At 42.4% G+C, this 16,230-nt stretch overlaps 1 protein-coding gene across 1 annotated transcript in view; it reads left to right on the forward strand.

The window, feature by feature from the left end:
- The window catches only part of grm5b (glutamate receptor, metabotropic 5b), a 76,808-nt gene that overhangs the window by 19,543 nt on the left and 41,035 nt on the right, over nucleotides 1-16,230 (forward strand). Inside the window, exon 3 of the mRNA XM_061216228.1 lies at nucleotides 792-1,041. Within this exon, the coding sequence (XP_061072212.1) occupies nucleotides 792-1,041 (250 nt within the window). The remainder of the gene's footprint in view (nucleotides 1-791; nucleotides 1,042-16,230) is intronic.

Here is a 16,230-nt window from a genome sequence, read left to right on the forward strand (position 1 = left end):
GGCGAAAGCAGCGAGAACACTTTTGTTAAACGGCACAATTAATAAGCCCCGTGGCAGCTGACAAATTTATTGCCGAGGATGTAACTGAAAGTAAACCATTGATTGTCGCTGTTGTTGTTCCCATCAATGTCGTACCAATTCCTTAGTGACACCTTCATTCATTAGACCACTGCCACACCAATACGTGTATACATGGATATCTGCACAGGAGGCAATAACATCACTATAGTCCCATCTGTCAAGGGTCCTGAGCCAGAAACGCTCCTATTTTCTTTAATAACTGTTCTAATCCCATTTTTAAATTACAAACCCAGACCCACATCTATCAGACAGTAATCTTATGAACAGCGAGGGTGAATGCAGTGAAGCCAGTGGCCTTTTCTGGATCCTCAGTACTCTGAATGTGAATGTGAATACAACAGCCGGCAGAATTATCTGATATAGAAGATGAAAAAGTATGATTCTACTATTTGTTGTGCTATGGTCTTCGGAACGGTTACTGAATGGAACCGATTCTGCGTTCGCAGAGATGATGGGGAGGGAAAAAAACTGAAGCGACTTTTTTGATTTGATTATCAGGGCTTTTGTGTCTTGTGAGTTCTCAAAATATGAGAGAAATCTGATAAAACTGTTCAAAGAAAAACAAAAACAAATACTTTTATTCATTTTATTAAGGACTCAAAGTACATCAGGTATTGATTGAAATGAGATGACCACTGCCAATGAAAGCTGACTTTTTACTACAGGTTGAGGGGCAGAAATAGAAACCATCTGTGACTCTGTCTCCCCAGGGAACTACGGGGAGAGTGGCATGGAGGCCTTCAAAGACATGGCCGGCAAGGAGGGGATCTGCATCGCGCACTCGGACAAGATCTACAGCAACGCCGGGGAGCAGAGCTTCGACAAGCTGCTGAGGAAGCTGCGGGCGCACCTGCCCAAGGCGCGCGTGGTGGCCTGCTTCTGCGAGGGCATGACCGTGCGCGGCATCCTCATGGCCATGCGCCGCCAGAAGCTGGTGGGGGAGTTCCTGCTGGTCGGCAGGTCAGTGCCACGCCCGCGGAGTCAAACCCCACCCCAACCCGTCCTGCTCTCTGAGCTCAGAGTCAGTGCCACACCTGCACCTAATGAGTCAAACCCCACCCCAACCCGCCCTGCTCTCTGAGCTCAGAGTCAGTGCCACACCTGCACCTAATGAGTCAAACCCCACCCCAACCCGCCCTGCTCTCTGAGCTCAGAGTCAGTGCCACATCTGCACCTAATGAGTCAAACCCCACCCCAACCCGCCCTGCTCTCTGACCTCAGAGTCAGTGCCACACCTGCACCTAATGAGTCAAACCCCACCCCAACCCGCCCTGCTCTCTGAGCTCAGAGTCAGTGCCACATCTGCACCTAATGAGTCAAACCCCACCCCAACCCGCCCTGCTCTCTGACCTCAGAGTCAGTGCCACACCTGCACCTAATGAGTCAAACCCCACCCCAACCCGCCCTGCTCTCTGAGCTCAGAGTCAGTGCCACACCTGCACCTAATGAGTCAAACCCCACCCCAACCCGCCCTGCTCTCTGAGCTCAGAGTCAGTGCCACATCTGCACCTAATGAGTCAAACCCCACCCCAACCCGCCCTGCTCTCTGAGCTCAGAGTCAGTGCCACACCTGCACCTAATGAGTCAAACCCCACCCCAACCCGCCCAGCTCTCTGACCTCAGAGTCAGTGCCACACCTGCACCTAATGAGTCAAACCCCACCCCAACCCGCCCTGCTCTCTGAGCTCAGAGTCAGTGCCACGCCCGCACCCGCTGAGTCAAACCCCACCCCAACCCGCCCTGCTCTCTGAGCTCAGAGTCAGTGCCACACCCGCGACCACTGAGTCAAACCCCACCCCAACCCGCCCTGCTCTCTGGCCTCAGAGTCAGTGTCAAATCCCACCCACTGAGTCAAACCCACCCGCCAACCCGCCCTGCTCTCTGACCTCAGAGTCAACGCGCCTGGTGTCTGTAAAGCAAGATTACAGCCGTACACAGATTACTGCAATACATACGTTTGTACACATGCTTGCACAGGTACGTATGTGCATTGGTGATACTACAGACACGTACAGGTATGTGCTCATTAGCGTGTGTGCATACACCAAGTGCATAACTTTCTTTCATTACTCATCATACACAATAACTCAGAAAACTGATTTTCTTGCTGATATGTACATCAAAAATTACTTATATTTGAGAAATATGCTTGGGTGGGATTACCCCTGTTATTTCAGTCCCCGGCAGGTATTGCAGTATTTGTTATTATAACATACTGTAGCATCCGGGAGAGTGCAGGCATAATTTCTTCATCATCTTTCTATCTTTAGAAATGTCTAGGGACAGATTATTTTACTTCATAAGTGTTAAGTTATTTGCTAGCATGCTGATTTGTCATGCGGGTAAAGCTCATTGAATTGAATTGAATTGAATTGAATTGAGCGAAGTGATCAGATTAGGCCTCTGAGCTAACTCGCCTGACAGCTACATTGGGGACTATTTGAATCCTATGTGGGCTTGATTTGGAAAGGAGGACATTATTTTTCTCACTGTAATGAGCTATAATTTACCAACTCACAGTCGCAGCTACTGCGCCAACTTTTAGCTGCAAGAAAATAAAAGGCTTCTGGTTCATTTGTTCCCCTTTTTAACAAAAGAAGCCACCAACTAACAAATAACACAAAAGACACTATTACAGCATCACATAGCCATGAATAGAGTATTACACTGATGTATGGGCCACTTATGATAATTGTTATTAATGAAACCGTAATAACCAGAAAATGTATAGAATCTTCATCTGCATCTTATCTGGAGGCCAGACCACATTATGTAAGGCTGGGTGTGGTGAGGTGAGATATGGGCTAAACTGAGATGGGTGCATAGACTTGAGTATGGAGGAGGGAGTCATTTAATTTCAACTGAAGGCAGACATAAAGCCCTTTGTGAGTATGGGAGCTGTTCAAATGAATCATGTATGAATCATTGTTTAGTCCATCTCTGCACACACACACACAACAGAAGCATACACAAACACAAAGCAGCACTTTGCTGCAGTCCAGAATGCACAGTGTTGGAAGATTTCCATTGCATTGTTAGTTACCTGGCACTGTTCTCACAGATCCAGACATGCCCTGTGTTTCAGACATTGTTAGTTACCTGGCACTGTTCTCACAGATCCAGACATGCCCTGTGTTTCAGACATTGTTAGTTACCTGGCACTGTTCTCACAGATCCAGACATGCCCTGTGTTTCAGACATTGTTAGTTACCTGGCACTGCTCTCACAGATCCAGACATGTCCTGTGTTTCAGACATTGTTAGTTAGCTGGCACTGTTCTCACAGATCCAGACATGCCCTGTGTTTCAGACATTGTTAGTTACCTGGCACTGCTCTCACAGATCCAGACATGTCCTGTGTTTCAGACATTGTTAGTTACCTGGCACTGCTCTAACAGATCCAGACATGTCCTGTGTTTCAGACATTGTTAGTAACCTGCTGCTGCTCTCTGCAGGGATACTATTTTTCCCTGCAGAGATTTCACTGTCAACAACACAACTGACTGTGTTAGTAGGGGAGGGGTGGTGGAATGAGTGTGTGCGCATGTGTGTGCGTGTGCACAGATATTTGTATGTGTATGTGTGTGTTTGTGTGTGTGTGCAAAGAATGGGGATAGCTGGGTCCTTGTTTTGGATGAAATCCCAGCATGCATCTGTCAGTCCTGGCTCTGATGACCCTCTTGTTAATGCTGTGGGGACTAATAAACTGGAAGTAGTTTAAGATCTGTGTAGTTATGGTGATAGAGGGGAGGAGTCTCATTTGAGTCTCATATGAGACTGAGCAATGCATCAAAACATTCTGATGCATACCCAGCAATACGTGGTTGTGACAGTCAATCATGCTTTCAAGTGTCCTGTCATTTTCAGATCATCATTCCCCAACATCTCCACCCTGATCCTGGCGGTACGAAAGGAGATAGTCATCTATACATTCAGCTACCATCTCTTCCTCGTCCTCCTCCTCATCATCACCGTCTTTGTTGCCATCACTGTTCCCCATGCTAAGAAAAGAAGAAGCGCTTTAAGAGTGCTGGTCACCCCCCTCATACATGCTGTAAGCTTCACAGAGACCCGTCAGATAAACAAGGGCTTCACAGGTAATGTGTCCATCTACAATGTACATTTAATCATTCTAATAATTGTATAATGTAGTTCTCATTAATTTATAGCCTGCTTCCAATATGAGCTGCTCACCCAAGGGTAGACATACTCCATATAAATTATGTGACAGGGCACGAATGAACTTTCTGTCAAATAAAAAGAATCTGCACAGTTGTAGGTATTTTCCTTCAGGCGGTCTTTGCCAGAAATATCATGAGGGCCATTCTTAGACTGGTTACAAAAATATCATATTTATTTCTTCTGCATTTTCAAGTACTCTTCCGTTCTATTTTAGGTGTTCCAGAAAATTCTTCTGATATCACTAAGGGCTGCCGACTAAGCGTATATTCTTTTCTCTGGCTCAGGCAGTAAGGAAAGGTGTGTGCGCTAAGAGGGCGTTGGGGAAAGCTAAAAGCCGCCTTCCTTAAATTGGCTTGCCTCCCCCAATCATGTCTCTCGCCTCGGTGTGACCCTTACTCTGCTCAAAATACGCCACACCCATCCTATATACCAGCGCTAGTGCTGTTAATGCTGAATTAGAGAGCAGCTGCTTGAGCTGTGCTTTCTAAAGACATGTCAAAGCCTCGGAATAAATTAGTGGGTGTTTTTTTTTCCTCTAAAGGCAACTCTATGATTTGACTTTATTGTACGAGGAGCTTGGGCAGCTGCTGATAAAGAGATATGTAGGGAGAGCGAGTGTGTTGGCATCTCTCGCCCCCACAAAGATGGAGGGAAATGAAGGAAGGATTCGTCTTCTTTATGGACACCCTGTGAAGAAGCTGTCACCCTCTGATGACATGTGCGGGCAGCAGAGCCCGTCGCTCTCTGTTGACATGTGCGCTCCCTCCCCCGGGAAGAACAAAGAGCTCGGCCATTAACATGTCCAGAGTTTACAAAGCACGACGGAATGTCTTGTCAGTGAATCGATTTCCTCAGAATACACATCTGTTCTTCTCAATAATGTATTGGGAGTTATGATTGAAAAAGGTTAAGTGATCACTCTAGTCAGAAGTAAATTTTTTTAAAATCTCTCTCTAGACAACAGGGGCTAATACGAACATAGTCTTCTTTTCCTGGCTGCGTAACTGGTATTTAATCAAATAAAAATAACTGTACAATGATGGAACAAAAGCTTGGTACCAAATGATCCTGCCAATTGTGGTAAACCTCTATACAGTATATGTCCATGGTAAAATGAGAAAAGAGCATCTTACCAATGGCCGCATTCAAATATCACTGCACAATGCATACCTGCCCTTACTGCAGTAATTGCGTGCAAATGTCTTGTCTTTGGTTGCTGGGCAACACAGATTTCTTTTCATACTTTTCCATAAGCGCCTGTTACTCATCAGCACTTGATTAGATTCCCCTGCTGCACATACTCTCATCCCTTAGGAATAACCTACAGTACAGGAACACCTGTTGAAATAAATACAAGTTGAAAGGCATTTTAAATAACATACAGAATAATGATTGAGTGCTATCACAGGGTGATATGGAATGAGACTCAAGTACAGCCTTTTCACATTTCAGCTGTTTTCGAGTGCCACTGACTTTTATCATAAATGTCTGTGAAAATTGTAGCCTTAACAGTACTTAATTTTGTGAAGATGAAGGAGAGATGCATTCTGTTCCAAATCATTTGCTTCCATGCTAATATCCATTGATATCCTTCAGCTGTTCCTGGAGCATTCATTGGTACATTCAGTACTGGAACAAACTGTATGAAGCTATACTGGTTATAGCATTCCTTCTTTCCCTATCCATGTATAATGGATAATAGTCTAGTTTTTACTCCTTGTTTGACTATATATTTTCTTGATTTGGTTCTGTACGTAAACATCTTTGATTTGTAATAATCTAATGATCTCATTTTTTCTCAGGGTATTTTTATTTGGTTTCTTGTAGAAATGACTGCACATTTTATATGTAGTCCCTCATTTCAGGCCACCATAATATTAGACACAAATTACTTCACAGGTGTTTCTGATTATTCAGGTGTGTCCAGTTGGTTCCTTAGTGCAGGGGTAAAAGTGCAGTATCTAGTCTTGGTTTGATTGCCTTTGGCGTCTGTTATTAGTGTTTGTGTGAACATGTAGACCAGAGTTGTCAATTAAAGTCAAGGAAGCCATTTTGAGGCTAAGAAAAAAGAAACGGTTGGAGACATATGCCAAACCTTAGGCTGTTTTAGAATGAAAAACATAGCATTGACTATTTTACTTTGTGCTAGCTCTTCAGATTAAGTCTGTTGATTCCTCCCCAGTGCACACTTTCAGTGTATTTTAGTTGCTGAGGTAATTAGATTAGCTGGAAATGATAAACAAACCAAAAAAATACACTCAAAGGGTTGCTGCTTGATTGGCCTCTTACCTCAGACAAATGAACAACGCTCACTGTCATCTGCCCCTAAATGGAATTTGTTGACGAGTTGTTCCTTTTGTAATTATCTTGTGATTAAAATGTTGTTCCAGCACTCTTAATGAGACAGCACCTCACTGTAGCTCTGTCAGCTCTTCTGCAGGACTGATAATAATGAAATTAAGAATCAATACGTCTTTGCATGTATATGAGTTGCTTTGACAGCTGCTGCATTCCGCATATGATCTGTGTGCGTGAATGCTTCTTCTGGGGAGTTATCATACATCTTCCCGTCTGTGAAATGGTTAAAATCATCACTGATACACATTCCTATTAAAATGTTGGGTTTAATTTACTGGATAGCTCATAATGAAGAAGAAATATGCCTTTTCTGGATTTAACTTGAGATTTTAACAGATAATTATCATTTTGTCATTTGTATTATTACAGTTTTTACTGCAAGCCATTCTTTATCTTGTCCTCTCTGAAGGTAGCATGTACTCCCTCCTGTCTTGCCGGTCAACATGGCTGATGATAATTCAAATTCGGCTCATTTGTGGCAGAAACGATGAATTTGATCTCCCCTCTGACACGTAGAACAGGGATCTGGAGATAAAGAATGCTTGTGTAATCCTGTCTTGACAACTTATCTCTGTGCCATTTTGCTGTTCTGCATTTCTCATTTCCTGTCACAGACAGGAAGCTGAGGATTTGCAGAGGGAGACAGACTTTAGAAAGAAAAAGCCCACACTATGGGAGCTGACTGGTCTATGTAAAGTGCAGAGGTGCTCTGGGTGGTGCCGGCCTGCTGAGTTGTGCATTTTGCTCTGGTCTGCGGGTGCATAGATACGCTATGTATGTTCCCGTCCTGTATGACTGCCTTTTGATCTTCTGAATCCCTGGCATTGCAGGCCCTACCACCTCTGGTGAAACACAGACAGAAACAAAATGGCTCCAAGCTTCTGTTTTCAACACTTTCCTTATTGAGCAATGGAAGCCCCTTGCTGTAACTTTTCAGACACAAAGAATAATAATTATACAATACACAAACACAACTTCCTCTTAAAATATTTGCCCACCATTCAAGTAAAATGTCTATTTGTCCCATTATAATTCCTTTTGGTTTTGTTCTGTCTTTGAGCTCTGTAACAAATATGATACCTTGCTAAATTCAGTATAAATCCAGGTCTTATTCCCCAGCATAATGTTACCTTATTTGTCACAATATCAATTATGATATCAAAAACCAAAAAAGCAAGGGGGCATTAAATTACATTGTAGTGTTCTTATTATGTTCAGAGTTACAGGTTGCATATTTTCTGTATAGTGCAATCTACACCCACTTTATTAGGAACACCTATACACCTACTTATTCATGTGGGGGCGACATGGCTCAGGCAGTAAGAGCAGTCGTCTGGCAATCGGAGGGTTGCCGGTTCGATCCCCCCCCGGTGTCGAAGTGTCCCTGAGCAAGACACCTAACCCCCAAATGCTCCTGACGAGCTAGTTGGGGCCTTGCATGGCAGCCAATCGCCGTCAGTGTGTGAGTGTGTGTATGAATGGGTGAATGGAGAAGCATCAATTGTACAGCGCTTTGGATAAAGGCGCTATATAAATGCCTGCCATTTACCATTTAACATGTGATTATCTAATCAGCCAATTGTGTGGCAGCAGTGTAATGCATACATTCATGTAGATATGGGTCAGGAGCTTCAGTTAATGTTCACATCAACCATCAGAATGGGGAAAAAATGAGATCTCAGTGATCTTGACCATGGCATGATTGTTGGTGCCAGATAGGCTGGTTTGAGTATTACTGTAATTGCTGATCTCCTGGGATTTTCATGCACAACAGTCTCTAGAGTTAAATCAGAATAGTGCGAAAAACTAAAAACATCCAGTAAGCGGCAGTTCTGTGGACGGAAAAGGTCAATGGAGAATGGCCAGACTGCTTCCAGCTGACAGAAAGGCTACGGTAACTCAGATAACCACTCTGTACAATTGTGGTGAATGGGCAAATAAAATTGTCAGTTGCCTTTCCAGTCACCGGATCTGAATCCAATAGAACAGCTTTGGGATGTGGTAGAATGGGAGATTTGCAGCATGAATGACAAATCTACAGAAATTGCCTGATACAATCATGTCAACATGGAACAGAATATCTTATGGAATCCATGTCAGAAAGTATTGAGGCTGTTTTGAGAGCAAAGGGAGGCACTAAGGGTGTTCCTAATAAAGTGCTCAGTGAGTTTTTGACGTGCTTAGTGACCGTAATTACTACATAAATATTTATGTATGTTTTAGTTTTGATTTAATTAAGCTTATTTGGCTATGTGGTGTCTACTCATTGCCATAGTAATAACCAGGTGTAGTGACCACCTGTCACTACTAATAACACTCAGCTACTAAGATCTGCTTAGATATTTTTTATGGTATTATAACTTATTATAGACTTATCTCATGAATCCATGGGTTGTGTCTGGTAAAAAGGATTGCTAGTGGTCAGTGAAAGGAGGTTGGTGAAATGGTCTTTTCTCTTCTCTTCTTGTTAGCCCTGTATGCAGGTTAGAAATGATATAGCGCTTTTATCCAAAGCTTTACAATGAATGTCTCTCATTCACCCATTCTCACACGCACACACACACCAACAGCGATTACCTCCTGAGCTAATGTCGGTTAGAGTAGTGGGGAAAACATCACTGCTAGGGCTGAAGGAACTGGAGATTGTTCCTTAATTGAAATGACGCGCTTGAAACCTGACAGCATTGATTCATGTGCTCTTTATGCATGCCTTGATTCGAGATACAATGGCACACAGCACGAGGTGATTCATTACCAGAGATGGAAACACAAAAGTGCGCAGTAAAATGTGGGGTATTAATTAAACTCAAACAGAGTACACAATGTTTGTCCAATAAGTCAATCATGGTATGTACTCTGTTAGAGTTGAACATGTGAACATCCCCCCACCCAAAAAAAAAGAAATTATACAGAGACCCAGTGCATTTTAAGATTTAAGAAAAAAAGACTTTAGCTCTACATGTAATTTCGAGTCGTGAGTATAAATAACCAGTGGTAACTTGCTGAGTACCTAAGACACAGTGCATGCATGAATATGTCCAAATTCATAACATGTAATTCACATTCGTAAACATTTACCCTGGACGAGCCTTGTTGACTCTCTTTAAGCTTATTCCGATAGAATAAAGCCCTGTTGTTTGTTAATCTTCTTGACACTACCTTGTCATTGAAGAGCGATTTGGCTGCGATGCACGTGTGGGCACTCTGGACCCCAGAGGCAGGAGGGCTGTAGAGTATTCTGAAATGCGGTACAGAGGAGCAGATTGGCGGTATGTTGACATCGCTGCCTAAAGAACAGAAGTTTCACATGAAAGGCGTGGAGGGGTCTCCACTCATGGAGGTGTAGCCGGTTCACACATGGTAGACATATCCAGTGGCACATTCAGCAAGATTAGACCGCTAATGCGTCTCAGTAATCAGACTGTATTTTTAAAAGCAAGGCGTGATTCTCTTTACAGATCAGCGAGCTCTTAGTATACTATAGTGTGATACTCAATACAAGCATGTGTAATTGTGCAAACAGTATAATAGCCTATTTGAAGAGAACTGCTATATGTGATGATACTGGGTGTTTTGTGAATTAATTGCTGTATTGTCAATCAAGGTAGACGACTGAAAACAGCAGCTCCTTGTCACTTATCAGCTCAGTGGCTGCCACTGCATACATTTTTTTTTTTTTTACTACCCCTGCCTCCCCCACAAAAAAATATGTCTCATTAATGGCCATCATGCCAAAATAACAAGATAAAATGGCGATATGCTCCTCTCAGTCCTCCCTCCCATCTTATTTTACACCAATACGTCTTTGGTATTGTATTCATAAGGGACACACTTGATATTCTGTGTTAACACTAACTAACATTTCTGTATAACCCTATATAAACTGAATTGTGCAAAGCGCATCATACAAATAGACAAACTGTATGCTCTGGTATCACTCAATATGGTAAAATACTATTATGCATCTTCTCTTCATGAAGACTATTTTTATCAAGATGCTCAGAGGTGTCAGCTTTTCACTGTCATTTTGTCATCGTGTTTTGCATGCACTTCCTGTTTCCTTTGCTGGAATGCTCTGCAGGGGGAAGAGGGTTTGTTCTCCCATACAATCCTCTCACTCGCAGTCTGTTGGGATCACATCTTTCAGTGGTGTTACGTTCTGAAATCTGCCAAGCATCCAATCCCACACGGCTCTGCAAAGCAGTCTGTGAGAGGAACAATAATAGCAAGAGAGATAGAGAGTGTGTGTGCGTGTGTGCGTGTGTGTGCGTGTGTGCGCGTGTGTGCGCGTGTGTGCACGCATGTGCATGTGTGTGTGCGCGTGTGCGTGCGTGTGTGCGTGTGTGTGTGCGTGTGCGTGCGCGTGTGTGTGTGTGCATGTGCATGTGCGTGTGTGTGTGTGCATGTGTGTGTGCATGTGCGTGTGGGTGTGTGTGTGTGTGTGTGTGTGTGTAGAGGAATTTAGGAAAGGAGGTGAACTGGTTCCCATACCCTTGGCTAAACAGGTCCCCCTACCCTAAACACTCATGGTTTATTGCTGTCAGTGACTCCTTTTCTGTTTGGAAGAGTGTCCCCCCTAAACTCCTTTCCCCAGTGGAATAATATATGGCAGCAGTCCTGTGATCGTTTTTTTCTTCTTCTTATGTGTGCCTGTCTATGTATAAATATAGGCAGAACCTTAACCGTTTCAGAGTACTACAATCGCTTGTACTTCTCTCCATGATCACGGCTACGTTTGAAGTCTGCGTAGGCCTGAATTATTCTGATCTGAATTATTCCTTGACAGTGTGTGTATGTGTGTTTGTGTGTGTGTGTGTGAGAGAGAGAGAGAGAGAGAGAGATAGAGATAGAGAATGTGTGTTTGTGTGTGTGTGTGAGAGAGATGGGAAAGCAAATTAGTGAGAGAAGAGGGAGATGAAAGAGAGATAAAAGGGAGAGAAAGATAAAAGGGTGGACAAAGAAAGTAGGAGAGAGGAAAAGAAGGAAGGAAGAGAAAAATGCAGCTGGAAACAGGAGGGTATTTTCTGTCTTGTTGCTCAATACTTTTTGTTGGTTTGTGTATTCAGGTCATTCTATTACAGGAGCATTGTTTCCAGTTGCTTCATTTTCAAAATAGTTTTATTTTGTCTGTATATTTTGGTGCATGTTAATTGAGCATTAACAAATTTATGCCGAACTCTCTACTTTAAGAGAATTCATATTAATTTTTGGCCAGCTTACGACACGAATGATATCAACAACTATAATCTATGACAACAGTTATGAAATTGTTGAGAACTGTATGAATTCACTGTGAAGCCAGGACCAATACGATCATGAAGGGAAAAGGACCTATAGTCGACTGAAAATAACCTAACTTGCTTGAATTGCTTTTCTTAACTGACTTCAGATAGGAGGGGGTTGCAATAATTTGCACATATTCATTCATCTGCGCATATTTGTGCTGTGCAGGCACAATTAGTATCTAATTAGTTTTTCTGTCCAATCCCCATATACAACAATATTTACCTTACATATTCACCAATCCGTTCCCCCTTCCCTAAACACTAATGGTTTAGAGATCCAAAAATCTGAAACATCAATGTATACATTTAGTGTGCGTTATTGGACATCCATCTCTTTGACCAAACTTTGACAGATGTGCTATAGGCATTATATTTTAAGGGCAGTTACCCTCAGGCTATATCAATGAAGTGAAAAATGCTCTGTCAATCATCACATGGTGCTTTGGCCCCAGGATGTGAAGAGTATGACACTTTTGCTTCTGAGAAAATGGTGTCCCCTGAGCACAGCTCTCATGCATGTCTTTTTTAACGTGACAGTAGCTATTACGACTCATGTTTGTGAACTCACCGGGTAAACTGCACTGTTCCGGTGGAACCTTACAGCACGGAGATAATTTAAGTTTTACTTTCCTCTCAAAAGCCTGCAGTAAAGTGTTCCCTTCTGGCCAGCTTGTTAGAATGAAGGTGAACTTTGGTTTCATGGAAACAGCTTTGGACAAGACCGTGCCTTTGTGCCTTTGTGTTCTTCACTGTGAATGCAAATACTTCTATAAATGCAAACTTATTTATTTCTTTCCCCAGCACAGAGCCACACTGTGATTGTGAAAAAAATAGCAACACATTAATTAATTTTGTCTCCAAGGACAAATGTTTAATAAATCAAGCATTGAACTTCTTAATGAATTCAGTTACTCGTCAGGTAATTGAAAAATGAATGTACATTCACTGCATTCAGTGCACTGTATTCTTGCTTTTTTTCTGAAGTCGCTCAGCGAGTGAAACCTGTTTAGTAACAGGCTGTCAGTTTATATGGGTTACTATGTTTAATGCTCTCTGTTCCTCAGTGGAGAGCTTTAGCAAAACTCTCAGTTTGGGGGCCTGTTTAACCTTGAGTAAAAGTGCGCATCATGGACTTGTTGATTCACCTTTATTCGTGTTCACAGGACAAAATATTGCTGGAGGTTTGGAGCTTTCTCTTTTTGTCTTTTCTCTCTATCCCATAGCAGAGCAACTGATGTGAACATAAAACAATGGGCAAACAAAGTATTTAGTTTCATCTTTTTTGCCTCCAGTTAGTCTCTCTTCTAAGATGCATCCAAACGTTATTCTAGCGTTGCACACTTTCATGAACAAGAAGGAGATGTTCAAAGAAATGAAAAGCTGAAGCTGAAGTTATCGCTCTGTAATATAATTCTTTCTCCATTATAGACCGTTTTATAGTATTATTTGTATATTATTATAAGGCTGTTCATTTTTCAGATTGTGTTTGGAAGCATTGCTCATAAATTCTGTCACGCCTAGTTCTGCATAATAGTGAATAAATGCCATCTATGAGTCATCTTGCTTGCTTTACATTTATATGGTTTATAATTCCATGCCATTTCTTGAGTATCCGACTGAATATCTAGTAGTAATAATTTTTCTAAACCATTAAGATTTAAGAACATGTATAGACACTACAGTATATCTGATGGGAGACTTTACCCTTGTTCTGTTTTATTTATCTTAATCCTAGTTTTAATGTAATGTTCAAATTGAACTTTTTTTGGGGGTGGTGGTGGCGGGGTTATCTCAAGGGTTTGATGTCAGTCAGAAAGGAATAAATAAAATTGAAATAGTTAATATTTAGGACAGATCTGCTGGATTACTGTACTGTATCACTCACTGGGAGCGTTCTTTATCTCTTAATCTTTATGATATAAAAAGCTTTGGCCTTATGGTGAGTCCACCGAAAGACACGCTGACCTGCGACACCCTTAAATATTTATTCCTAAGCCTATTCCCACAGTTTTAACTGGCACAAAATGCATCTCGCTTTTATGAAATGGAGCAGTCTGTTCTCAGTACGCACTCCGGCCATTCACTCGCACGGTAACCTGAGGAACTGGTCCAGATGGCATCCCCATTCAGCTTTGACATGTGCTGTGGGCTTCCTGCTTGGCAGGCAATATCACGGGCGGTGAAGAAATGCTAAAGGTTGCATTAAAATCACTGTGATCTGTTCACAGAATATGCATAGCTAGGTTGCTAGCTTAAATTGTGTTAAGCAATTTGGTAGCTGCCCACCCTGTTCCACTGTGATTTCTTTGCCCTCACTGCTCATCCAGATAGCATGGAGGCTAGCCTGTGGGGTCTGCCTACAGCTGGGCGGGCGAGCAGTCGGTTTTTGGCTTGGCTCTTGGCTCATGGAGGCGAGGAGCGGTGCGATTGCACGCAGTGAGCACAGCGTTAGCTGAATTGAGTATGATGTCTGCACCCATCCTCACTGCAGCCGGCTGCTGCATACCAGCCTGCTATGTGCCGGCTGTTGCCACAGCAACAGAGACATCTGCCAGTTCTGATACGTTGGGGAAAAAAAACACAAAAGTAAAGTTGAAGGTCTAGACTCTGTCAGCTGGGTTGTACCCTACAGTGAAGGACGTTGGTTCTGTCTCTGACTGCGAAGGCCACACTACACTTGTGTGCATACAAGTGCGCACGTATGCTCATGTACACAAACATGCACACACACACAGTTCGCACACACACAAACACACATACATACATACATACACACACACACACACACACACACACACACAAGCACAAACTTTTACTGCTGGCTTTAACTGCACTGCTGACTACCAGTTGGGCAGGGCCATTGTCTTCCAATTACCGACCATTAGACACGCCTCTTCATGCAAATGACTGTTGTTAGGAATAGAAATGAGCTGAGACTGACATCGGCTCCACTTAGAATAATTATTGTCTCCTTGCAGTAGAGGATGTAGCACTTGAGAAATCACAAAGACTTTAACATGGAGACCAATTACAGCGCAAGGCCTTATCTAATGAGATGCTTTCAGATCAGCCCCATGCTTAAGTTTACAGACTCAGGAGCCTCTGTATGTCCATTTAGTGTTGTTACAAAATACGTAGATGCAGCATACCAAATTGCACGCCAATATCTATGACGCATACAAATGTGATGCTCATTGACCGTGCACCATTAAGTGTTGCTTTGCTCCAATGCAGCAAAAACGTCATACTGTAATCAACAGCAGTGTTTCATTTGAGAAATCGGTAATATTTTATGATCCATGTGATCAATTTGTGGTGTTTTGTGGCTTATTTACAGTGCAAAACTCTGGAAGTTGCAAATCACTTGAATCTCAGCAAAATGTCCTGACATGTCATACAGATTGAAAAGGCCCCTGGAATGATGAAATGGAATGGTGGAGTAGCCAGGCAGTCAGGGAGTATCTTTTTATGCAATAGTACAGGATTCATAATATACCAGCCGAACAGCAAGATAAATTTATGTTGCATGCACCTCATTGTTTCACTTCTCACAGATAACATGAGGCTGTGTAAATGGCATCCCAGGACATATAATCAGGTGCATAAATCCTGTGGCTTTTTATGTGCTGTGCTTTCCTCTCTGTGAAGCTGTTATTAACTGTTGGGAGATATGAAGTGCACAGTTTGCAATGTGGAATGTTTACACTTGCCTCTTGTTTCCACTATTAATGACCAGTGAATTCATCCATCGTTCCATTTCCCACAGTCCTCTTTGCACAGACAGAAGAACACATCCGTGGTAGAGAGGATCATTGCGATGTTTTCCATTGATGGAAAATGGAATATATACTTTGAGTTCGTATGATTATCAAGTTCATTAATAGTGGCACGTTCATGATGACCTTATATAGTGGGACAGGATTTAGCTTGCAGGGATACTAGCTTAAATATAGCTTACATTATAAATTTGATTGTGTACATAAAACCTGGTTGGGAAACTGGCTCCTGCAGATGTAAAATAGGATTTCTGTAGTCTTTCCCACTAGTTCAGTCTGCCTACAGTCAGATTCAGTGATGGAGCTCCTGAACTTAACAGCGTAGGAGCAAAAATATATCTCCTGGGCAATAGCAATGAGCAGCAGCATCTTTAAATGATGCATGGAGCATGTTCCAATCCTTACTCTTTTGTGTACTCTTTTGTGTTAGCTAGTTATACTGTACAAAATAACACTACCATATGCCACATCATGGTAGCTTGTCCTTAATTGTATGAATTGCACTTTCCAGGCAATTCAATATTAAATATGAATTAAATGAAATATTGC

This window comes from Conger conger, chromosome 13 (genome assembly GCF_963514075.1).
Source record: "Conger conger chromosome 13, fConCon1.1, whole genome shotgun sequence".
Classification (NCBI taxonomy): Eukaryota; Metazoa; Chordata; class Actinopteri; order Anguilliformes; family Congridae; genus Conger; species Conger conger.